Source organism: Bufo bufo, chromosome 4 (genome assembly GCF_905171765.1).
Source record: "Bufo bufo chromosome 4, aBufBuf1.1, whole genome shotgun sequence".
NCBI classification, from domain to species: domain Eukaryota; kingdom Metazoa; phylum Chordata; class Amphibia; order Anura; family Bufonidae; genus Bufo; species Bufo bufo.
The window spans coordinates 19521602-19548874 of NC_053392.1; the positions used below are offsets into that span (position 1 = coordinate 19521602).

The 27273-nt window shown below is 45.8% G+C and overlaps 1 protein-coding gene across 1 annotated transcript; it reads right to left on the reverse strand.

Moving 5' to 3' along the window:
- Positions 1–348: 348 nt before the first annotated feature.
- LOC120997024 (WAP four-disulfide core domain protein 2-like) lies at positions 349–15944 on the reverse strand. Its single transcript, XM_040426937.1, has 3 exons — positions 15816–15944; positions 1598–1741; positions 349–764 (listed from the first exon to the last, which is right to left on the reverse strand). Exons 1-3 carry the CDS (start codon positions 15904–15906, stop codon positions 616–618), a joined length of 384 nt encoding a protein of 127 aa, XP_040282871.1. The 5' UTR covers positions 15907–15944; the 3' UTR covers positions 349–615.
- Positions 15945–27273: the final 11329 nt, after the last annotated feature.

A 27273-nucleotide genomic window follows, 5' to 3' on the forward strand; every position in this document is an offset into this window, starting at 1 on the left:
AACACTATTTGTCACAAATAACTTTAGAGCAAATCTTTTTGGGAAATTTGTCGAACCATCTCTAGTGGTGTTATCCAGTCACAGTATGGCGGTGTTATATAGTCATTGTATGTAGGTATTAGTATGTGTTCTGTGCTGTTTCAGATACTTGTACATTGTGCTCTGTTTGTATTTACCGGTTCAGCACATGAGTCTGGTTGAGCGCAGTCCTCACCTCTGACCACCAGGACCTCGCCCTGCTCTAGACTGCAGGGTCTAATTTCAGGGTCAATCAGCAGGAATTGCATTTCTCGGCCACCGGTAATAATTTAATGCATCACAATGGACGGTCAATGATACATCTCAGTCTCATTTTTCATCTTCTGCTTTATTACATTGATAAATGTCACTATGATCGCTGAGAAGGAGGAGAAATCTGCCTTTAATGGGGGTGTATTCAGACTTAGCACCTGGGGCAACGGATCCGGCCCTGAGTGTCTTCACCGCTATCACCTCCAGGTTTATCTGCAACTAGAGAAGGAAAAGCCGCGAGAAGAGAGAATTACTGAGGCTGATCAGCGATGTGTCCTCCGCTGTGAGGGACGGAGATGCATCCAGCCGGCCTCACATCACTTATTACACTCTGATGCACTCTGGGGTACAAGTTCTGACGCAGCATTTCTTGTTTCCTGCACAATCACTGTCCACTTCACATTGTCCAAGTGGCCGATCAGAGGACACAGGTGAGCACACGAACCAGGGTGGTGGGCATATCCCGGGCTTCTCTGGAGAAAAAAATGGTCATTTAATTAGATTTCCCGATATAACTATAGAAAGACTTTTCCTAAACAAACGACACTACATATCCTGAGTGACTGGAAGAGCAACATCAATGACACTGATATCAAGATAATGGCAGAATAGTGAGCGCAGCTCTGGAGTAAAATACAAGATGTAATACAGGATCAGTACAGGATAAGTAATGTAATGTATGTACATAGTGACTGCACCAGCAGAATAGTGAGTGCAGCTCTGGAGTATAATACAGGATGCAACTCAGGATCAGTACAGGATAAGTAATGTATGTACACAGTGACTGCACCAGCAGAATAGTGAGTGCAGCTCTGGAGTATAATACAAGATGTAACTCAGGATCAGTTCAGGATAAGTATTGTAATGTATGTACACAGTGACTGCACCAGCAGAATAGTGAGTGCAGCTCTGGAGTATAATACAGGATGTAACTCAGGATCAGTACAGGATAAGTAATGTAATGTATGTACACAGTGACTGCACCAGCAGAATAGTGAGTGCAGCTCTGGAGTATAATACAGGATGTAACTCAGGATCAGTACAGATTACATAATTTATGTACCTGAAAGAAATGTACTTAATGACACTAGAAACATTACTTCTACATGAGCACAGAGAACCTTGTGGAGCTATCATATGATGACCTCTGAGACCTCTGAGATGTGTTTGTGTGAAAGCAGGTTTTGGCAGATCAGGTGGAGCTGGTCCGTTACCCACCGCTCTGTCAGACTCCTGCACCAGGTGCCAAATCCTGTCTAATAATCTGCTCCATCTACTTGTTTAATTTGGTTTCTATTGTACTCACCAATGATGGGAACCGTGCAACTTTTATTGCATCCCAGCCTGCAGCACTTCTGGTTTCCTGTACATTCTGTGTCTGAGGCGCACTGATCCAGAGGAGTTGGATTACAAAATATTTGTGGAGATGGTGGGCATCTTCCTGGTTTCTCTGTAATTAAAGATTTTGATGTGTCACAAGTAGAGTTGAGCGAACACCTGGATGTTCGGGTTCGAGAAGTTCGGCCGAACTTCCCGGAAATGTTCAGGTTCGGGATCCGAACCCGACCCGAACTTCGTCCCGAACCCGAACCCCATTGAAGTCAATGGGGACCCAAACTTTTCGGCACTAAATAGGCTGTAAAACAGCCCAGGAAAGAGCTAGAGGGCTGCAAAAGGCAGCAACATGTAGGTAAATCCCCTGCAAACAAATGTGGATAGGGAAATGAATTAAAATAAAAATTAAAAAAATAAAAATTAACTAATATCAATTGGAGAGAGGTCCCATAGCAGAGAATCAGGCTTCACGTCACCCACCATTGGAACAGGCCACTGTCACACATTTAGGCCCCGGCACCCAGACAGAGGAGAGGTTCATTCAACTTTGGGTTGCCCCGCAATATAATGGTAAAATGAAAATAAAAATAGTATTGAATGAGGAAGTGCCCTGGAGTAGAATAATATATTGTTAAGGGGAGGTAGTTAATATCTAATCTGCACAAGGGATGGACAGGTCCTGTGGGATCCATGCCTGGTTCATTTTTATGAACGTCAGCTTGTCCACATTGGCTGAAGAGAGGCGGCTGCGTTTGTCTGTAATGACGCCCCCTGCCGTGCTGAATACACGTTCAGACAAAACGCTGGCCGCCGGGCAGGCCAGCACCTCCAAGGCATAAAAGGCTAGCTCTGGCCACGTGGACAATTTGGAGACCCAGAAGTTGAATGGGGCCGAACCATCAGTCAGTACGTGGAGGGGTGTGCACACGTACTGTTCCACCATGTTAGTGAAATGTTGCCTCCTGCTAACACGTTCCGTATCAGGTGGTGGTGCAGTTAGCTGTGGCGTGTTGACAAAACTTTTCCACATCTCTGCCATGCTAACCCTGCCCTCAGAGGAGCTGGGCGTGACACAGCTACGTTGGCGACCTCTTGCTCCTCCTCTGCCTTCGCCTTGGGCTTCCACTTGTTCCCCTGTGACATTTGGGAATGCTCTCAGTAGCGCGTCTACCAATGTGCGCTTGTACTCGCGCATCTTTCTATCACGCTCCAGTGCAGGAAGTAAGATGGGCACATTGTCTTTGTATCGGGGATACGGCAGGGTGGCAACCCAGTAGTCCGCACACGTTAAAATGTGGGCAACGCTGCTGTCGTTGCTCAGGCACTGCAGCATTTAGTCGCTCATGTGTGCCAGGCTGCCCAGAGGTAAGGATAAGCTGTCCTCTGTGGGAGGCATATCGTCATCGTCCTGCGTTTCCCCCCAGCCACGCACCAGTGATGGGCCCGAGCTGCGTTGGGTGCCACCCCGCTGTGAACATGCTTCATCCTCATCCTCCTCCACCTCATCCTCATCCTCATCGTCCTCCAGTAGTGGGCCCTGTCTGGCCACATTTGTACCTGGCCTCTGCTGTTGCAAAAAACCTCCCTCTGAGTCACTTTGAAGAGACTGGCCTGAAAGTGCTAAAAATGACCCCTCTTCCTCCTCCTCCTCCTCCTGGGCCACCTCCTCTTCCATCATCGCCCTAAGTGTTTTCTCAAGGAGACATAGAAGTGGTATTGTAACGCTGATAACGGCATCATCGCCACTGGCCATGTTGGTGGAGTACTCGAAACAGCGCAACAGGGCACACAGGTCTCGCATGGAGGCCCAGTCATTGGTGGTGAAGTGGTGCTGTTCCGCAGTGCGACTGACCCGTGCGTGCTGCAGCTGAAACTCCACTATGGCCTGCTGCTGCTCGCACAGTCTGTCCAGCATGTGCAAGGTGGAGTTCCACCTGGTGGGCACGTCGCATATGAGGCGGTGATCGGGAAGGCCGAAGTTACGCTGTAGCGCAGACAGGCGAGCAGCGGCAGGATGTGAACGCCGGAAGCGCGCACAGACGGCCCGCACTTTATGCAGCAGCTCTGACATGTCGGGGTAGTTGCGAATGAACTTCTGCACCACCAAATTCAGCACATGCGCTAGGCAAGCGATGTACGTCAAACCGGCTAGTCCCAGAGCTGCAACGAGATTTTGCCCATTATCGCACACCACCAGGCCAGGCTTGAGGCTCACCGGCAGCAACCACTCGTCGGTCTTTTGTTCTATACCCCGCCACAACTCCTGTGCGGTGTGGGGCCTGTCGCCCAAACATATGAGTTTCAGAATGGCCTGCTGACGTTTACCCCGGGCTGTGCTGAAGTTGGTGGTGAAGGTGTGTGGCTGACTGGATGAGCAGGTGGAAGAAGAGGAGGAGGAAGCCAAGAAGGAGGAGGAGGCAACAGGAGGCAAAGAATGTTGCCCTGCGATCCTTGGCGGCGGAAGGACGTGCGCCAAACAGCTCTTTGCCTGGGGCCCAGCCGCCACTACATTTGCCCAGTGTGCAGTTAGGGAGATATAGCGTCCCTGGCCGTGCTTACTGGTCCACGTATCTGTGGTTAGGTGGACCTTGCCACAGATGGCGTTGCGCAGTGCACACTTGATTTTATCGGATACTTGGTTGTGCAGGAAAGGCACGGCTCTCTTTTTGAAGTAGTGGCGGCTGGGAACAACATACTGTGGGACAGCAAGCGACATGAGCTGTTTGAAGCTGTCTGTGTCCACCAGCCTGAATGACAGCATTTTTATAGGCCAGTAGTTTAGAAATGCTGGCATTGAGGGCCAGGGATCGAGGGTGGCCTGGTGGGAATTTACGCTTTCTCTCAAATGTTTGTGAGATGGAGAGCTGAACGCTGCCGTGTGACATGGTTGAGATGCTTGGTGACGGAGGTGGTGGTGGTTTGGTGGTACATCCTCTGTTTGCTGGGCGGCAGGTGCCAATGTTCCTCCAGAGGTGGAGGAAGAGGCCGAGGGGGCGGCAGCAGCAGCAGAAGAGGCCGAGGCGGCGGCAGCAGCAGAAGAGGCCGAGGCGGCAGCAGCAGAAGAGGTAGCAGGGGGAGCCTGAGTGACTTCCTTGTTTTTAAGGTGTTTACTCCACTGCAGTTCATGCTTTCCATGCAGGTGCCTGGTCATGCAGGTTGTGCTAAGGTTCAGAACGTTAATGCCTCGCTTCAGGCTCTGATGGCACAGCGTGTAAACCACTCGGGTCTTGTCGTCAGCACATTAATTGAAGAACTGCCACGCCAGGGAACTCCTTGAAGCTGCCTTTGGGGTGCTGGGTCCCAGATGGCGGTGGCCAATAGCAGACGGACTCTCTTGGCGGCGGGTGTTCTGCTTTTGCCCATTGCTCCCTCTTTTGCTACGCTGTTGGCTCGGTCTCACCACTGCCTCTTCCTCCGAATTCTGAAAGTCAGTGGCACGACCTTCATTCCATGTGGGGTCTAGGACCTCATCGTCCCCTGCATCGTCTTCCACCCAGTCTTCCTCCCTGACCTCCTGTTCAGTCTGCACACTGCAGAAAGACGCAGCAGTTGGCACCTGTGTTTCGTCATCATCAGATGTGCTGAGGTGGTATTCCCATGTCTTAATCATTAGGAAACATAAGTGGTTGTGCGTTAGTGCATTCTATCTCTTCCACCCCTGGGGAAGGGTTAGGTGGATGCCCTTGTGAAACCCTGCCAGCAGAGTCTTCAAACAGCATAAGAGACTGCTGCATAACTTGAGGCTCAGACAGTTTCCCTGATATGCATGGGGGTGATGTGACAGACTGATGGGCTTGGTTTTCATGCGCCATCTGTGCGCTTTCTGCAGAAGACTGGGTGGGAGATAATGTGAACGTGCTGGATCCACTGTCGGCCACCTAATTGACTAATGCCTGTACCTGCTCAGGCCTTACCATCCTTAGAACGGCATTGGGCCCCACAAAATATCGCTGTAAATTCTGCTGGCTACTGGGACCTGAGGTAGTTGGTTTACTAGGACGTGTAGCTGTGGCAGAACGGCCACGTCCTCTCCCAGCACCAGAGGGTCCACTAACACCACCACGACCATGTCCGCGTCCCTTACTAGATGTTTTCCTCATTGTTACCGTTCACCACAATAAGAAAAAAAATATTTGGCCCAATGTATTGAATTCAAATTCAGGCCTTTTTTTACAGCCACCTAAAACTATCTGGCTATCTATTTAGGTACCGTATTACACTAATACAGGCACAACAGTAACGACAGATTTAGCTGAATATAAATTGTAGGCCTAGTATTTAGGCGCTGGATGACCGCTATACGCTTACGGACAGAATTAGACTTGGAAATGCACGGTAGCGTGTGAAGTTATTGAGGATGACCCTATCCGCACCTTCAATCTAATATACCCTTTTATGGATAGATTTAAAGTTGGCCTGATACAGCAGAAACCACTGATTTAGAGAATTGCTAAGTTGGGAATTGTATTTCAACCCAGAAGAAAAACTGTGCTTTGGCGGACACTAAATGAATTGACCAGCCTCAGCAATAATCACAGATTTAGCTGAATATAAATTGTAGGCCTAGTATTTAGGCGCTGGATGACCAGTATACGTTTGCGGACAGAATTAAACTTGGAAATGCACGGTAGCGTGTGAAGTTATTGAGGATGACACTATCCGCACCTTCAATCTAATATACCCTTTTATGGATAGATTTAACCTTGGCCTGATAGTAATTCCCTAAATTTGTGGTTTCTGCTCTAAGTTGGGAATTGTATTTCAACCCAGAACAAAAACTGTACTTTGGCGGACACTAAATGAATTGACCAGCCTCAGCAATAAACACAGATTTAGCTGAATATAAATTTTAGGCCTATTATTTAGGCGCTGGGTGACAGGTTTACGTTTACGGACAGAATTAAACTTGGAAATGCACGGTAGCGTGTGAAGTTATTGAGGATGACACTATCCGCACCTTAAATCTAATATACCCTTTTATGGATCGATTTAAACTTGGCCTGATACAGCAGAAAAAAATTATTTAGGGAATTGCTAAGTTGGGAATTGTATTCAACCCAGAACAAAAACTGTGCTTCGGCAGACAGCAGACAGTATTACAATTGGCTAGCCACAGCTGAAACACCAGATTTAGGGTACTGCTATTTTGGCAATTGTATTTTACCCCTCAATAAAATAGCAAGCACAGCCAAGCCCCTGATGTAGGATATAGCAAAAAAAAAAACACACTATTGATGGTTAAATGGACTTGGTGGCAGCTTGCGCTGGCGCACCACAAGACACAAAATGGCCGCCGATCACCCAAGAAAAAAGTGACATAAAAATGCTCTGGGCAGCCTAAAAACAGTGAGCAATTAAATAGCAGCAGTTCAATGATCCCCAGCTGTAGATCAATCACTGAATTAAGTGTTTTTGCAGAGTTAATCACTGTCTAATCTCTCCCTAACAGCAGCTGCAACCTCTCCCTACACTGATCAGAGCAGAGTGACGTGCAGCGCTACGTGACTCCAGCTTAAATAGGGGCTGGGTCACATGCTGCACTGGCCAATCACAGCCATGCCAATAGTAGGCATGGCTGTGATGGCATCTTGGGGCAAGTAGTATGACGCTTGTTAATTGGCTGCTTTGCAGCCTTTCAAAAAGAGCCAAGAAAGCGCCGAACACCGAACCAGAACCCAGACTTTTACGAAAATGTTCGGGTTCGGGTCCGTTCCACGGACACCCCAAAACTATACAGTTCGGGTTCGCTCATCCCTAGTCACAAGGTTTTCACACAGTTACGGACCTCATATTAACCAGGTTCAAAAAGTGAGATATTTCAGCTACCAGTTTGCTGGTCACATTGTCTCTTCTTTGACCGGCTTTTCTTCTGTTGGAAACATTTTCCTTCTATGGACAGAACTGTCTCCTCCAGAAGGATCCTAACTATAACCATAAAACCAAAACCTGAAGATCATGCTGTTTACATTTAGGACAGTAGACATCCCATAGCTTTGTCTATAAGGCTTCAAACAACCATGGAACCCTCACCCTACTATGAAAATGCTGGTTGAATATACATGTAATTCACTGACTTTCTCTTCTCTTAGATTGTACATGGGGCCATCAAGTGCACTAGTTCTGAGCAATGACACACTCTGTATATGGAGGGGAATAAAAAGATCTTTTGAATGCTGGTGTCCATTACTCCTGCTCCATAGAGTTCATTGTGTCTGGAGTTAAAGGGCATGAATGTGTTGGCAGATGTCCACCACTAGGAATGTGACATCTACACATTTACATATATCCTCACTCTTATTTCTCAACATGTCTACCCTCTCCGTCTAAACTTTAACATGGTTATTAGCTCAGTCTCCTCTAGTTGGAAAAGGCTTGTGGGAATGAACAAGCGAGAAGACATACTGAGAAATATTGAAGTAGAACAGATTGTCTATCTGTGAAAGAACCAGCATGTCAGTGCTTTACAAGAACTGAGTATTGACTTCAATGACCAAGTGTGATGTTTCAGTTTCTTTTTGACAATGAAGTTATACAATAGATCTGCACACTTGCTGTGAGGTTCTCTTGTAGATGACAGCTGATCACTGAGGTTCCAAACAGGTTATTTGAGATTCTGAAGGTATTGTTGAAGGCATACAACTTTTGTGGACAGTAGTCATAAAGAACAAAAGGGGTTGTCCAGGTGGGAAAATTCATTGGAAAGGGCTCAGAGTAGAATTAAAAAGAGGACATACCCTCGCACTCTGACACTTCACTGACCTCTAATGGTCTCAGCTTTCTACCAAAGAAATTCCAGGCAATGTTTGCTTAATGAATGAGGTAGATCATTATTGTTAGAAGTGATTGAATGAGCAGGCATGTCCAGGCATTTTGCAGCATAGAGACATTAGACTGGGAAGATTGGACCAGTGGGAACTAGTTAAATGTCAGAACAGGAGGGTTGGGGATCAGCAAGTATAAAACCCCTCTCAGGCAACCTCATGAACCTTTATTTCTACCATCCATTAGACCCCTTTCACACGGGCGAGTATTCCGCGCGTATGCGATGCGTGAGGTGAACGCATTGCACCCGCACTGAATCATGACCCATTCATTTCTATGGAGCTGTGCACACGAGCGGTGATTTTCACACATCACTTGTGCGTTGCGTGAAAATCGCAGCATGCTCCTCTTTGTGCGTTTTTCACGTAACGCAGGCCCCATAGAAATAAATGGGGTTGCGTGAAAATCGCAAGCATCCGCAAGCAAGTGCGCATGCGGTGCGATTTTCACGTACGGTTGCTAGGAGACGATCGGGATGGAGACCCGATCATTATTATTTCCCCTTATAACATGGTTATAAGGGAAAATAATAGCATTCTGAATACAGAATGCATAGTAAAACAGAGCTGGAGGGGTTAACAAATAAATAAAAATAATTAAACTCACCTTAATCCACTTGATCGCGCAGCCCGGCTTCTCTTCTATCTCCTTCTTTGCTGATTGCAGGAAAAGGACCTGTGGTGACGTCACTCCGGTCATCACATGGTCCATCACATGATCTTTTACCATGGTGATGGATCATATGAAGAATTTCAGGTTTGGGTACCAAACATGTGCAATTTTTCTCACACGAGTGCAAAACGCATTACAAAGATATGCGTGAATAGTTAGACTGGTCAGACACATGGTATCATTCCTGATCTAGCTAGAACAGACCCAAATAATGACCTGTTAAAGGTTAAATGGTGGAGTAGACTTGGAGACATAACAGGGTAGGAGTACATGAAAATGTCTAGAGGTCTCTGTCCCTCATGCCGGGCACCTGCCAATGTGGCCTCAATTAACTTAAAGGCTATTTACACATTCGGAGGCAATTTTTGTTTATGATTGTGTTTTACTCATTTTTGGCTAAAATCATATTTTCAATTTTCAAACTGATATTTCAAACTGATACTTTCATTTTGTGCCGGTCATTTAATAACTAGGGATGAGCGGACCCGTGGATATTCGGGTTCGACAGGTTTGGTAGAACTTTAGAAATTGACCCGAAATCAAACCCAAACCCCATAGTAGTCAATGGGGTCCTGAACTTTAATGCTGTAAAATGGCTATAAAAGTGTCTCAGAAAGGGCTGGAGGGCTGCGAAAGGAAGCAAAATGGGGGTAAGAGCAGGACAATTAACCCGCAAACAAATGTGGATAGGGAAATGACTTCAAATAACATAGAAGAGATAAAAAATAAATATTGAACCAGGAGCAGAGGTCGAAGTGGAGTAGGAGGTTGAGGATGCCGTGGACTTAGCGATGTAAGTGGAAGAGGCGGAGGAGGTAGCCAACACTGTTTTTGTGGAGTTTTTTTATTTTTATTTTTTATTTGTGGAGGCCTCAACACATTGGGAAATGGCAAAAAAAGAATGCACAAACTATGCTGGAGTATAACGATGGCTGGGTGCGGCCGGTATACTTCTCTACTCAAAGGTACGGACAAGTCTCGTGGGATCCATGCCTGGTTCATTTTAATGAATGTGAGCTTGTCCACGTTGGCTGTGGACAGGTGGATGCGGTTGTCCGTTATCACCTCCTTTGCGGTGCTAAACACACATTTCGACAACACACTTGCCACAGGGCAGGCCAGCACCTCCAAAGTGTAAACGGAAAGCTCAGGCCATGTGCCCAATTTGGAGATCCAGAAGTTAAATGGGGCAGACCCAACAGTCAGTATGTGCAGATGTATGGCTATGTACTCTTCCACCATGTCCTGCTAAGTCTGGGGCTCTCACAAGCGGTCCAAAACGGATCAGTTTGCATTCTAATGCATTCTGAATGGAAAAGGATCCGCTCAGAATGCATCAGTTTGCCTCCGTTCAGTCTCCATTCTGCTCTGGCAGCTGCTTGTAGCGCTTTGTTGTCCGTCTGATGAAACTGAGCCAAACGGATCCGTCCTGGCACACAATGTAAGTCAATAGGGACTGATCCGTTTTCACTGACACAATCTGACACAATAGAAAACGGATCCATCCTCTATTGACTTTCAATGGTGTACAAGACGGATCCGTCTTGGCTATGTTAAAGATAATACAAACGGATCCGTTCTGAACGGATGCAGAGGTTTGTAATATCTGAACGGATCCGTCCATGACAGATCCGCACAAAACGCGAGTGCGAAAGTAGCCTAATATAGTTTGTATCAGACGGTGGTGCTGGAAGTTGTGGCCTGCTGACGAAGGTTTTCCATGCTAACCCTCCCTTCTGAGGTAGTTCCGGAGCCCCAGCTGTGTTGGTGACTTCCTCCTCCTCCTCCACGGTGTGCTTCCACTGAGCCCCTTCTGTCAGGTAGGAATGTCGTCAGTATTGTGTCTACCAACGTGCACTTATATTCACACATCTTCCAATCATGCTCCAGTGACAGAAGTAAAGATGTCATGTTGTCCTTGTAGTGAGGATCCAGCAGAGTTGCCACTAATTAATCATCACTGGTAAGAATGAGGGCAACTGAGACACTGCAGCATGTAGTCAATAATGTGTGCCAGGCTGCCCAGAGACAACGACAACCTGTCCTTGGTGGGAGGTGTATTGTCTGTGTCCTCTGTATCCCCCAGTCACGCTCTAGAGATGCCCATGAGCTGCTTTGGGTGCCATCCTGCTGTGAACATGGTTCCTCCTCCTCCTGCTTATCATCATCATCCTCCAAAACTGTGCTCTGGCTGGATAATTGTGTACCTGGCCGCTGTTCGTGCAGGAGCCCACCCTCCAAGCCACGTGTGGACGACTTGCCTTATAACCATATGAATGATCCCTGTTGCTCCTTCCTACCACCTCATCCATCATCGCCATAAGCGTTTTTTCAAGGAGACATGGAAGTAGGATAGTAACGCTGATGATGGTGTCATCAGCACTGGCCATGTTGGTGGAGTACTTGAAGCAGTGCAACACGGCACACAAGTCACTCATGGAGGCCCACTCGTTGGTGAAATTTTGCTGTTCCGCAGAGAGAGTCACCCGTGTGTGCTGCAGCTGAAACTCCACTAACACCTATTTCTGCTCGCACAGTCTCAGCAGCATGTGCAAGGAAGATTTCCACCTTGTGGACACATTGCATATGAGGCGGGGAGCAGGAAGACCAAAGTTACGCTGCAGCACAGACAGGCAAGCCGCAGTTTGAGAATGTTGAAAACCCGCTCAGATAGCCAGCACTTTCTGCTGCAGCTCTGAGATAGCGGGATAATTCTTCATTAACCTCTGTAACACCCCAGAGTGCTGTTACCACTTCTGTACCTTACTATTGTCTTTATTGGTCTAACATCATGTCATCTTATGCATTTATTCTAGGTCCTCCACACTGTGCATTTCTAATGTTATGAAACTGTTCATGTAATGTGCCTGGTTCACCATCAGGTGGCAGCAAACATGGCAGAGATGTACTTAGATAGGATGGAACTTGCCATTCCATTCTAACCCCCCTCTGTAGAGGAGTGGGCCATCCCTACTTCCTGCAGAAAGTGTAGGGACCAGTTAGTTCCAGTCTAGCTTACCCCCAGCTAGGGGAAAATTGTGCAGGGGCACCTCTCTCTGCTGGACGTGCCAATGCCAGCCAGAGCATCCTAAGCTCTGCTGACCATGGAGGCCAAAGCTTAAAGCATCAGGAGCAGGGAGGAAAGTTCCCTGGCATAACCTAAAGTCAGACTACAAAGTGAAGTGCAGCATACAGAAGAATCTGAGTTATACAGCCAGGGTGTCAGTACAGCAGAGTCAGAGAGAAACAGATTTAGCAGAGTGGAGTTTGCCTGCCAGTTTCAAGCTAAAGACTGCTGGAACCAAGACAAAGCCTATAAACCGTTTTGGAGAAACATTAATTCAAGTAAAGCTGCCATTGAACTTCATCTCAAGGTCTGGACTCAAATTATTCTTTTATTCCTCAATTATTCCCCCTATTTATTGCTTCGGAACCAAAGCCTGGGGTCCAGCGGTATCTAGGTAGGAGCACCGTTACACACATAAATAGACATTTGGTTCACACCATTATACCACTCTGCATTTCCTACACCTGGGACGCGTTTTATAGAGGGTCCCAGGGGGAGGCGCCCGTTGCACCTCTACACCACCAAATTCAGTACATGCGCCAGGCAAATGATGTGCTTCAAACCGGCTAGGTCCAGAGCTGTTATGTGATTATGCCAGTTATCGCACACCACCAGGTCTGTTGTTCCATGCCCGTCCACAGTTCCTGCACGGTGTGTTTTTTTTTCCCCAAACAGATGAGTTTCAAAACAGCCTGCTGTCGTTTACCCCTCGTTGTGCTGAAGTTGGTGTTGCAGGTGTTAAGCTGACCGTATGAGGAGGCAGTAGAGTAGAAAGCGGAGTCAGAGGCAACAAGAAAAGTCCAGCAATCCTTGGCGGCGGTAGGACATGCGCCAAAACGCTTTCCGCCTCAGGCTCTGCTCCCACTACTTTTACCCAGTGGGTAGTTAGGGTGACATAACGTCCACGTATCAGTGGTTTTGTGGATTTTTCCACTGAATGCATTGTGCAGAGCACACCCGATTTTGTCCGCCACTTTTTCATGCAGGGCAGGGATGGCCCGCATGGAAAAGTAGTGGAGGCTTGGACCCAAGTAATGTGGGATAGCCAGTGCCATAACGTTTTTAAAAGTGTCTATCTCCACCAGACGGAATGGCAGCATTTCAAAGGCAGCAATTTGGAAATTCTGGCATTTAGGCCCAGAGCTCGCAGATGGGTAGAGGGGTACTTCCTCCTTCTCTCCAGTGTTTGGGGGATGGACAGCTGAATGCTTACATGGGGCAGTGTGGAGATGCTTGGTAACACTGGTGGTGTTGGTGCTGTCACATCCTCTCTTTGCGAGGAGCCAGGTGGCCCTGTTGCTCGAGAGGGGGAGTAAGAGGCCGAGACCGCAGCAGAAGAGGGAGCAAGAGGAACTTCAGATCTGTAATGGTTTTTCAGGTGTCTACTCCACTGCAGCTCGTGCTCTGCATTTAGATGCCTGGCCATGTAGGTGGTGCTTAGGTTTAAAAAATGTATGCCTCGCTGTTCTCCTCATTCTTTGAGGTTACCCACAAAATTGACAGACAAATGAACATTTGTATTTTTGTGTCACGGGTGCAAATGAGGTGTACAGTATCTCACCCCATAATATAGGTTTATGTCACACACACAATTAACAGACTAAGTACTGTATTTCTGTGTCACGGGTGCAAATGAGGTGTATTTCCCTCAAAGATAGCTATAGGTCAGACACAGAATTAACATCCAGATGAACAATATTATTTCTGTGTCATGGATGCAGAGCTTTACTGTATTTTAGACTGCACCCAGAGCATCATTGCCGAATGCACCACAGCCTTATTGCCTAACACTGATCCTCACTCTGGCTGCATCCTGTCCCTATACTAGTTAGAGCAGAATGGCAGTGCCACGCGTGATCCGGCATTTATACAGGCTGGGTCATGTGCTGCTCCGGCCAATCACAGCCATGCCAATACTAGACATGACTGTGATTGGTTAGAGTGCCCACAGCTACAAAGCTTGTTGATTTCAACACACTTTAGGCTATTTTCACACTGGCATTTTGGATTTCCATTTGTGAGATCCGTTTCAGGGCTCTCACAAGCGTCCCAAAATAGATCAGTTTTGCCCTAATGCATTCTGAAAGGATCTGTTCAGCATGCATCAGTTTACCTCTGTTCCGCTTCCATTCCACTCTGGAGGCGGACACCAAAACGTCCGCCTGACGATGCGGAGGCAAACAGATCCTGACACACAATATAAGTCAATGGGGACGGATCCGTTTTCATTGACACAATATGGCACAATAGAAGACTGATCTGTACCCTATTGACTTTCAATGGTGTTCAAGACGGATCTGTTTTGGCTATGTTACAGATAATACAAACGGATTGGTTCTTAACGGATGCATGCGTTTGTATTATCTGAATGGAAGCATTTGTGCAAATCCATGACGGATCCGCACCAAACGCGAGTGTGAAAGTAGCCTTATTCAGCATCCGAACATGGACTTCAGTGACAAAGTCCGTGTTCGGGTGTCTGAACCCTCAATGTTCGATATGAACCTGAATTTTAGAGTTCAGGTTCGCTCATCCCTACTAACAACCCTTATCGCTAAACTTCTAAGAGTTAATAAACACTTATTTAAGTCACATTATTATCAGTAAGATAAGGATTGAGTTATAAAGAGTTTTTATAAGGTCAGAGATCAGAGATAAGGAGCCTGCCAGCTCCCCAACAGAAAAAAAGGAGAACATCTAGAAGCTGTTACTAGAGCATCTCAGCTCTGTACAGAAAAAAGGCTCCATATTTCTAATAAAGACCAATTGAAATGACCAAGTGATTTTTAGCTCAACATAAGTTCAATACAAAAATGTAAAAAATACCTCCAAAGGTGTACATAGCATTTAAGGTTGTAGGAGAAAAAAAGAAAAAACAGTGGAGTCTTGATCATGCCAAGAAAAAAATTGTTCATGTTATTCTTGACTGTGATGCTCAATAGATGAAAGGAAATAGAGAAAGAGGAAGAACAACGAAGAGAAGGAAACAATGACAGAGATCACAACAAAGATTTACAAGATTTTAACATCTTAGCCGAGAGCAGCACCGAGAGCCAGGGGCTGTGTAAACTAAAGAAAAAAATCCCATGTTTACCTTTTATATGTCCTTTATCTTCAGAGCCACATTCTGATCCCAGTGACATGAGTGGCGCATGAACACTAAGACAATTGATTGGCAGCAGTGGTCATGTGTATTGTGAATATGATATCAATGTGAAATTATTTCCTGTAATTTATAAAACCCCCTGCTCTGAGCCAAGTTTAAAGAACTCCTTGAAACTCTCCTTTACACATTTTCACATATATTCACCCCCATCCCCATCCCCAACTCCATTTTCCCATAGTACACAAGCCCTCAATGGGAAAGTGATGGCACAACTGACCCTTTAGCTTCCTTTGGGTTTTTTTGTGTCTAAAAGCATCAGTTTCACCACTGGACCTCTTCCTATGCAGTCTACATTTCTCAGTGCAGCTATGGACATCAGACAGGACCTCAGCCTGGTCATCAGTTATATCCAGCACAAGAAAGTAGCCAGACACAACTGAAATATGTGAAACAGCCATTAGATGCCACTTAGAAGGTTCTAAATTCATCCCTGTGACTTGTCAGCATGCTTAGTAGGATTACCTGATGGTGGTGGTGGTTTGTCAATGATGTCTGCTAATGCTCCTGCACAGCACAGAATGAGAACAATGAGAGAGCCGGTCACCGGTGCCATATCTGCTGAGCACTGGAGATATAATCAATCTAGGTGAAGGACTCACCATTTATAGAGATGTAGAAGGAAGGGAGGAGAAGATACAGGGTGAGACATACTCTTCCACAATCTTGGATTTCCTAATCTTTAGTACCATATGAAGATACTACTGTAATTATGACTGGCTGATAATTATTGCCAGGAACATCTTGTATCTTTGGTGGTGGAAGAACATTTCCATTTACATTTACAAGACAATATATTGTGAAAGTGGAGCTGCCAGAGGGCCATATGAGGACCATTAAAATGGTGTATCTCACACAGAGGAAGCTGGGTGAGAACAAGAAAGGCAGGAAAAATAGGTTTTTCACACTGTCTGTAGCAGCTACGCTGGTAATTAAGATAATTAGCAGCCGGCTGAGGAGCTCAGGTAAAGGTGGGCTGAGCTCCTCAATCAGGGCTCCCAGTCTGAGGAAGGAGCAGGCTGTGCAAGGCCTGTGGGAGCCTGGACCCCTTAACCCTGTGTGGGGTAAGCACTGAGTTGTGTTTTGGGGAGCTGGTTGGTAGCCAGTTTGCGCCCAAATCTGCAGTGTTGGAGTGGCTTCTTGATGTGTGCCAACAGTCTATGCGGAGAAGACGGCAATCCTGGAGAGCTTATTGACCCTTAGGCTACTTTCACACCTGCGTTCAGGTGTCCGCTCGTGAGCTCCGTTTGAAGGGGCTCACAAGCGGCCCTGAACGCAGCCGTCCAGCCCTAATGCATTCTCAGTGGAGGCGGATCTGCTGAGAATGCATCAGTCTGCCAGCGTTCAGCCTCTGCTCCGCTCAGCAGGCGGACACCTAAACGCTGCTTGCAGCGTACGGGTGTCCGCCTGGCCGTGCGGAGGCGTGCGGAGGCGAGTGGATCCGTGCGGAGGCGAGTGGATCCGTCCAGACTTATAATGGAAGTCAATGGGGACGGATCCGTTTGAAGATGACACAATATGGCTCAATCTTCAAGCGGATCCGCCCCCATTGACTTTCAATGTAAAGTCTGGACGGATCCGCTCAGGCTACTTTCACACTTAGAAATTTTTCTAAGTTATAATGCAGACGGATCCGTTCTGAACGGATACAAACGTCTGCATTATAGGAGCAGATCCGTCTGACCCGCTCCGAACGCTAGTGTGAAAGTAGCCTTAGTTGTCACAATATATATGAGATAAGAAGGAATAAGAATATTTGAATCAGCTCACCTCCACAGGTAGCACGGTGCATGAACACAGGGCTGGGTCCCAGGAAACACAATAGGTAAAGCGAGGTCTGATCAGCACTCGTTATAAAATACATAAAATGTCTCTCAGGAAATAGGAAGATTAAAATCATCAAGCCCATGCATTTCTGGAAAATATAAAATAAACTGTAGGTTTAAGTACAAAAAGAAGCAAGACATGAAGGAAAAACAGCAAGGTAGAAAACCCGACATAGAAACGTGGATTGTGCATATATGAGCCATACAGCATACAAGGGATTGTAAGAATTCCAATACAGGACCGCGCTGCTCTCAGTTTTGCAGAAGATATCCTACACTAGGTTATGTCAGCAACCAGATTTGGATATAGACAAACATCGGTGGTCCACAGCAAGCTCCCAGTGCCCGGGTCAATTTTTCTGTGGATACCAGAAAGGTGCGCAAAGATAGTGAAGTACCACCGACAGCGTAAAGTCCCTTGGTATTTGCTATACTCACAAAAACAGTAGAATAAAAGGCTTATCATATAGGTGATCACCCTCGTGGTGTAGCCCGACCTAAGTTTCACTTTCGCTTTGTCAGGGGCGTATATTCCACCCCAATTAGGGCGTTCGATTTATGTGTTCAGATACTCAAAGTGCAACCGCCTCAAGGGATAACTGCCCTTTAACTATTATTGCACATATATATTAAACAAATACAAGCATATAAATTACAAGCATATGAACTGCCCCCTTATAAAAACATTAACCTAAAATATTATTTTTTTAATCAAAACCTTCTCCTCACAATATTCCAAAATCCTGTTAATAACATAAAATTAAATATAAGATAAAAAATGGTGAGGAGGTGACTCATTGGCAAAAATTATTTAAGTGGATTTACAAATTAAAAACACTAAAAACACACAGACCTAAAGGGAACCTGTCACCTGTATGTTGGGTATAGAGCTAAGGACATGGGCTGCTAGATCTCCGCTAGCAGATCCGCAATACCCAGTCCCCATAGCTCTGTGTGCTTTTATTGTGTCAAAAAAACGATTTTATAAATATATAAATAAACCTTAGATGAGTCCTGTCTCCACCATGCTTCAGAGATGAGTCCAGCGTTCTCCAACTCGGAGCCCAGCCACGCCCACTGTGAAGGAGCCCAGCCACGCCCACTGTGAAGGAGCCCAGCCACACCCACTGTGAAGGAGCCCAGCCACGCCCACCGTGAAGGAGTGCATCCTCCAAATCTCCTCCTTGCTCCCCAAGGTCACAAAGCTAGAGCGCCGTAATCTCGCGATGCACAAGCTAGCACATGCTCAGTTCGTTCCCTGAGGCTGATGCCAGCACAGGGAAGGAACACTATGCCGACAATAGGAAGGAAACTAAAACAAGGAATTACCAAATTAAAAACAAAAGAAGGAAGGTATATGGAAGAAGATAAAGAACTAGCTGACTGCCTCAATGAATATTTCTGTTCAGTTTTTACAAAGGAAAATGAAGGAGAAGGACCTCAGTTAGGAAAGAAGACTAATGAATCTTTTGATGCATGTGTCTTTACAGAGGAAGAGGTTCTAAGTCAGCTGTCTAAAATTAATACAAATAAGTCACAGGGGCCTGATGGGATACACCCAAAGCTATTAAAAGAGCTCAGCGGTGAACTAGCAAAACCATTAACAGATTTATTTAACCAATCACTGGCAACAGGAGTCGTCCCAGAAGATTGGAAATTAGCAAATGTTGTACCCATTAACAAGAAAGGTAGTAGGGAGGAATCGGGCAACTATAGGCCAGTAAGCCTGACATCAATAGTGGGGAAATTAATGGAAACCATACTTAAGGAGAGGATTGTAGAACATCTAAAATCCCATGGATTGAAAGATGAAAAACAGCATGGGTTTACTTCAGGGAGATCATGTCAAACTAATCTTATTGATTATTTTGATTGGGTGACTAAAATAATAGATGGAGGAGGTGCAGTAGACATCGCTTATCTAGACTTTAGTAAGGCTTTTGATACTGTCCCACATAGAAAGCTTATCAATAAAGTGCAGTCTTTGGACTTGGACTCCCATATTGTTGAATGGATTAGGCAGTGGCTGAGGGACAGGCAACAGAGGGTTGTAGTCAATGGAGTATATTCAGACCAAGGTCTTGTTACCAGTGGGGTACCTCAGGGATCTGTTCTGGGACCCATATTGTTTAATATCTTTATCAGTGAAATTGCAGAAGGCCTCGATGGTAAGGTGTGTCTTTTTGCTGATGACACAAAGATTTGTAACAGGGTTGATGTTCCTGGAGGGATACACCAAATGGAAAAGGACTTAGAAAAACTAGAGGAATGGTCAAAAATATGGCAACTAAAATTTAATGTTGATAAATGCAAGATAATGCACCTGGGGCGTAAAAATCCAAGAGCAGAATATAATATCAGTGATACAGTCCTAACCTCAGTATCTGAGGAAAGGGGTTTAGGGGTCATTATTCCAGAAGACTTAAAGTTAGGCAGACAATGTCATAGAGCAGCAGGAAATGCTAGCAGAATGCTTGGGTGTATAGGGAGAGGCATTACTAGTAGACAGAGGGAGGCGCTCATGCCGCTCTACAGAGCACTAGTGAGACCTCATTTGGAGTATTGTGCTCAGTACTGGAGACCATATCTCCAGAAGGATATTGATACTTTGGAGAGAGTTCAGAGAAGAGCTACTAAACTGGTACATGGATTGCAGGATAAAACTTACCAGGAAAGGTTAAAGGACCTTAACATGTATAGCTTGGAAGAAAGACGAGACAGAGGGGAGATGAGAGAAACTGCTAAATACATAAAGGGAATCAACAAGGTAAAAGAGGAGAGAAGATTTAAAAGAAGAAAAAACTGCTACAAGAGGACATCGTTTTAAATTAGAGGGGCAAAGGTTTAAAAGTAATATCAGGAAGCATTACTTTACCGAGAGAGTAGTGGATGCATGGAATAGCCTTCCTGCAGAAGTGGTAGCTGCAAAGTGAAGGAGTTTAAGCATGCATGGGATAGGCATAAGGCCATCCTTCATATAAGATAAGGCTAGGGGCTATTCATAGTATTCAGTATATTGGGCAGACTAGATGGGCCAAATGGTTCTTATCTGCCGACACATTCTATGTTTCTATGTTTCTATGACAATACGCATGCGCTAGCTCGCGCATCATGAGATTACGGTTCTCTAGCTTTGTGAAATCGGGGAGCAAGGAGGAAATTCAGAGCATGCGGGGGGGTGCTGGGCTCCTTCACAGTGTGGATGGCGGGCTCCGGAAATGTTAGTAACAGCTTCTTGGGCTTCTTACTTGCCTCATTTACATATATATATATAAAATCATCTTATCGACACAATAAAAGCACACAGAGCTATGGGGACTGAATATTGTGGATGTGCTAGCGGCGATCTAGCAGCCCAAAATCCAGTTGAGAGGTTTTCTTTAACCGCTTGCCGCCACTGTAACGCCGATAGGCGTCCGGGCGGCAGCGCTCTCAGGTCTCAGCGACGCCTATTGGCGTCATCTCGTGAGACCTGAGATTTCCTGTGAACGTGCGCTCACAGGAGCGCGCGTTCACAGGATCGCACAGTTCACAAGTTGAACTACAGCCTGCCAGCGCTGATCATTGGCTGGCAGGCTGTAGATTTTTATAAGAACCAATGAAATGGGTATGTCAGACGCTATTTTGTAAATAGCGTCTGATATACCTGCTACCTGCTCCTCTGGTGGTCCATTTTGCTTGGATCGACCACCAGAGGACACAGGCAGCTCTGTAAGTAGCACCAAGCACCACACATACACTACACCCCACCCCCTGTCACTTATTAACCCCTTATTAACCCCTGATCACCCCATATAGACTCCCTGATCACCACCCTGTCACCCCCCTGTCATTGATCACCCCCCTGTAAGGGTCCCTCATCACTGCCAGTTACTTAGCTACTTGTTAGGTGGTTAGTGCCCAGCCCACCGCACCGCAGTCACTGATTAGTCGCTGATTAGCTTCATCGCTGACGCTAATCAGCACTAGTACTATATAGTATCTGTAAGTGATCAAGACTGATCGCAATCAGATCTATATCAGTACATTAGGGACACCTTAGGCTCTACAAAAAACGCATTGTTCGCCCGATCAGGCCTGATCTTGTGCCCACACTTGCGTTCAGGGCTGCGGCGCTATAAAGATCACTTTTGAGCTTTTTGGATCTTTATTAGCGATCGCAGTTTTACTTCGCAAGCACTCCTTTTTACTAGGTAGGTTTGCTCTTTTTCTTGGGTACTCTCAGAGAAATACCCCTTAAATTTAGTTAGCCCAAAATGTCAAACAAGGGTTATTCCGCTGAAGAGGCCTACAGGATTCTGGCCGTGATGGATGAAAGCGATGGGGACGCCTCACCCGCTGAATCCAGTGGTTCAGAATATGAACCTGTAGACAGCAGTGGCACTCTAACCGCTAGCGAAGATGATGAGGTTGAGGTCCCTGCTATGGTCAGGCGTACCTGACCCAATGTCAGTGTTCTGCATACCCGGCGTGATGAGCCTCATTTGCAGCAGAGTGGTGTTAGCGCTGATCTTTTTTATGGTCCGGCATACGCCAGCAGCGCAGAACATCCTGGACCTTCTACCAGCACTGCCGTATTCCCTGCTGAAGTGGCGAGCACCAGAAGGGCAGTTCAAGCTGGCACGGTGGCACGTGCAGTAACTCCCCCGTCGCAGCCACCACGTTCACAGGCCCGCAGAGCCCTTAGTCTCCCAGAGGTGCTGGCAAACCCAAATTGGCAATTCCCTGCTTCCTCCGCACCCGTATTGCCCCCTTTCACCGCCCAGTCTGGAGTTTGCATGGAGACAGCTCATTTAGGATCAGCCCTTGAGTTTTTTGAGCTGTTCTTCACTACTGATCTCTATGACTTTGTTGTGGCAGAAACCAACCGCTACGCCACACAGTATATAGCCACCAATCCGGGAAGCTTCTATGCCCAGCCTTTCGGGGGGAAACCAGTCACAGTTTCCAAATTTAAAATATTTTTGGGCCTTATCCTCAGCATGGGTCTAACTAAAAAAAATGTATTGCGGTCCTATTGGTCTAAAGACCCAATACATTACATGCCCATGTTCTCTGCTGCTATGTCCAGGGCACGTTTTGAGGGCATCATGCGCTTTATGCATTTCACTGACAATAAAACCTGTCATCCAAGAGGCCACCCTGCTTATGACCGGCTCCACAAAATTCGGCCCCTCATAGACCGTTTGTCATCCAGGTTTGCAGATGTGTATACCCCCAATCAGAACATCTGCATAGACGAGTCCCTTGTACATTTTACCAGGCGCCTTGGCATCAAACAGTACATCTCCAGCAAGCGCGCCCGGTATGGGGTCAAACTGTATAAGCTCTGTGAAAGGGCCACAGGCTATACATATCGTTTTAGGGTCTATGAGGGAAAAGACTCAAAACTGTAGCCGGTCGGATGCCCTGACTACCTGGGGAGCAGTGGCAAGATTGTCTGGGACTTGGTGTCACCATTACTTCACAAGGGATACCACTTATAGGTGGCCAATTTTTACACAAGCGTGGCCCTCTTTCGGCACTTACATATAGTTGGAATTCAATGCTGTGGCACCGCGTGACCTAGTCGCCGGGGTTTCCCCCAACGGCTCGTTAATACCCGACTTGCACGGGGAAGAGGGCTGCCTTGTGTGACCAAGAACTGCTCGCGGTGAAGTAAAGGGACAAGAGGGACGTTTACCTTCTGTCCACCATTCACGCAGACACGACAGTACAAATTGAAAGGGCAACTGGAGTCATTGAGAAACCCCTCTCTGTCCACGACTATAACCTTCACATGGGAGGGGTGGACTTCAATGACCAGATGTTGGCTCCCTATTTAGTGTCCCACCGCACCAGACGCTGGTATAAGAAGGTGTCTGTATATTTAATTCAATTGGCTGTCTATAATAGTTTTGTTCTCTAAGGCTGGGAGAACGGGATCCCTCTAAAATTACAGGAAGACATCATTTCGGAACTCCTGTATCCAGGAGGGTCCGTGCTCCAAGTCCCTGATGTAGTTAACCGGCTACATGGCAGACACTTCCCGAGTGTCTATCCTGGTACCCCAACTCACCGTTCCCCAAGAAAAAGATGTTGTGTCTGTAGCAGGGCTGGAATAAGGCGTGACACGTGATGCCACCGTTTTTTGCCCTGACTCTCCTGACCAGCCTGCTCTATGCATAGGGGAGTGTTTCCGCAAGTACCACACACAGGTACACTATTAGTGTAGGGATCGCATGACACAGGACAGGCACACAGGGGTCTTAGGGCCCTTACACTCACAGCTGCTGCAAACCTCTCCTTTAACCTGGGACAAAGTGCATAATGTACTTCGCCACATCTCTGGGCGATTTGCGCTTTGCACATTGTCCCATGGGGAAGGAGAGGTTTGTCCTCTAAAAGTAAAAACAAAAAAAAATCACAGGTAAGCAAAAAAGTTAATGTTCTGTTTCAAATGTTATATAAAGTTTATAAAAGTTGATGTTAATAAATTTATTGCGTTGCTGCCTGTTTTTTTTTTTTTTTTACCTTCTAGGTTAACCAAGCGATCAACCAGCTGCAGCACTGATGTGCATTCTGACAGAAGCATTGCGCTGCTGTCAGATTACACAAAAGTCGGTGTATGCGGCGCTGCAAGACGAGATTTCTCCTCTGCAGTAAAAAAGATACGTTTGCCGAGGCTTATGAGCTGAGGGGCGGTGTTCATATGCTTTGGCAAACATTTTTTATAAAAAAAATAAAAAATTCTGGCAATGATTTATTCATCCACATCGATTGATGTGAATGGAGAAATCGGGTTTGCCAGGGCATACGAGCTAAGTGGGTATGGATGTTGGGCGGAGCTCCTATGTCCTAGCAGACGCCTTTCCCCTCTTTTTTATTTTTTTTGCACATTTTTTGGCAGAGATTTTTTCATCCACATTGATCGATGCGAATGAAGAAATCTGTGCCGTTCATTTTTTCTTTCAGCCCAGAGGCTGAACGAAAAAAAAAATCTCATTACCCGTATGCTCAATATAAGGAGAATTGCAGAAACTCCTAATGCTGGTCATACATGTAATGATTGTAAAGACCCTCAAATGCCAGGGCAGTACAAACACCCCACAAATGTGAGAAAAAACAAAAAAAAATCAATTTCCGCTAACTTGTGCCAAAAAAAAAAAATCTTCTATGAACTCGCCATTCCCCTCACGGAATACCTTGGGGTGTCTTCTTTCCAAAATGGGGTCACATGTGGGGTATTTATACTGCCCTGGCATTTTAGGGTCCTTAAAGCGTGAGAAGAAGTCTGGAATCCAAATGTCTAAAAATGCCCTCCTAAAAGGTACTCATTGGAATTTGGGCCCCTTTGCGCACCTAGGCTGCAAAAAAGTGTCACACATGTCGTATCGCCGTACTCAGAAGAAGTAGGGCAATGTGTTTTGGGGTGTATTTTTACATATACCCATACTGTGTGTGAGAAATATCTCTGTAAATGACAACTTTTTCCATCTTTTTATACAAAGTTGTCAATTTACAGAGATATTTCTCTCACCCAGCATGGGTATATGTAAAAATAAACCCCAAAACACATTGCCCTACTTCTTCTGAGTACGGCGATACCACATGTGTGACACTTTTTGCAGCCTAGATGCGCAAAGGGGCCCAAATTCCAATGAGTACCTTTAGGATTTCACAGGGCATTTTTACGCATTTGGATTCCAAACTACTTCTCACGTTTTAGGGCCCCTAAAATGCCAGGGCAGTATAAATACCCAACAAGTGACCCCATTTTGGAAAGAAGACACCCCAAGGTATTCCGTGAGGGGCATGGCGAGTTCATGTAAGATTTTATTTTTTGTCACAAGTTAGAGGAATATGAGACTTTGTAAGAAAAAACAAAAAACAAAAAAAATATATCAATTTCCGCTAACTTGTGCCAAAAAAATAAAATAATCTCCTATGAATTCGCCATGCCCCTCACAGAATACCTTGGGGTGTCTTCTTTCCAAAATGGGGTCACTTGTGGGGTATTTATACTGTCCTGGCATTTTAGGGGCCCTAAAGCGTGAGAAGTAGTTTGGAATTCAAATGCATAAAAAATGCCCTGTGAAATCCTAAAGGTACTCATGATATTTCTCTCACCCAGCATGAGTATATCTAAAAATACACCCCAAAGCACATTGCCCTACTTCTTCTGAGTACGGCGATACCACATGTGTGACACTTTTTTGCAGCCTAGCTGCGCAAAGGGGCCGAAAGTCCAACGAGTACCTTTAGGCTTTACAGGGTTGCTCACAACTTAGCCCCGCTCAAAATGCCAGAACAGTAAACACACCCCACAAATGACCCCATTTCGGAAAGTAGACACCACAAGGTATTCACTATGGGGCATAGTGAGTCCGTGGGAGATTTTTATTTTTTTTGCCAGAAGTTAGCAGAAATGGAAACTTTATTTTTATTTTTTTCCCTCAGAAAGTGTCATTTTCCGCTAATATGTGAAAAAAAAAAAAATCATACATAAACTCACCATGCCCTTCCGTGAATACTTTGGGGTGTCTTCTTTCTAAAATGGGGTCATTTGGCGGGTATTTATACTATCCTGGCATTCTAGCACCTCAAGAAACATGACAGGTGCTCAGAAAGTCAGAGCTGCTTCAAAATGCGGAAATTCACATTTTTGTACCATAGTTTGTAAACGCTATAACTTTTGCGCAAACCAATAAATATACACTTATTGGATTTTTTTTTATCATAGACATGTAGCACAATAAATTCTGACACAAACTTGTATAGAAATGTAATTATATTTGAACAATTTAACCAGAGAAAGTTAAAAATACACTTTTTCGGAGAAAATTGCGGCCTATTTTGATTAATATCAGAAAAATCTCAGCAGCAATCAAATACCACCAAAAGAAATCTGTATTTGTGAGAAGAAAAGGAGGTAAAATTCATTTGGGCGCCAAGTTGCATGACCGAGCAATAAAGCGTTAAAGTTGTAAAGTGCCGATTTGTAAAAAAAGGGCCTGGTCACTAGAGGGGTATAAACCTGTGGTCCTTAAGTGGTTAAAGGGGTCCCCTAGCCCATAGTGCGGACGTCGTAGAATGTCAGCAAGACCTGTTTTTTCTGGCCACCTGCTTCTGCCAGTATTCGGATATTGCCACCCGCCTGATGCCACACACCTGCTGCCACCCACCATATTGTGCTGTTACTGCCACTGTTTTTGCTCCCCACCCTCCTCACTCCGTCACTGGGCCACTGTGTTGACTCCTCATGCTGTTGCCACCTCACCAATTTGTGATATCCTGTGTCCTCTCTGTTTTGGATACATTCCTGTTTTTTTTGCCCTTAGCAGTAACTGATGGATTACTGAGCAAATGCTGACCGAGGGAAGGCGGATGCTCCACAGACAGGATCCGTTTTTTGTGGGTTATTGATCTGACGGATCAGAGGAAGGGCAAAATAATCAGTGACGTCAACACAGACTTTCTGCTGACCCCCTCTCCACTCTGTCGGGGGCTCTACTTGTATAAGCGTTTAATAGAACAGGTTCTGTAGACATCTATGTGGAATCAGCTGACGACGGTGTAAAAGGAGTGCGCTTCTTCTTGACACTAACATCGACCTGTAAGGCTGAGTTAATACTTCATTTATTGGGTCAGTTTTGGCCCCGTGACTGCCCAAATAAGTGAAGTTTGCAGTGATTCTACGAGTGACGCCTGTCATCTACATGTCATACTGACTCACAGTATTATTTCACTACCACAGCAGACTCCCTATGCGTGTTACTGCAAGGCAAAGTGTTCTACACCACTATACAGGCACAATGTTCTACACCACTATACAGGCACAGTGTTCTACACCACTATACAGGCACAGTGTTCTACACCCCTATACAGGCACAGTGTTCTACACCACTATACAGGCACAGTGTTCTACACCCCTATACAGGCACAGTGTTCTACACCCATATACAGGCACAGTGTTTTACACCACTATACAGGCACAGTGTTCTACACACCTATACAGGCACAGTGTTCTACACCACTATACAGGCACAGTGTTCTACACCGCTATACAGGCACAGTGTTCTACACCCATATACAGGCACAGTGTTTTACACCACTAT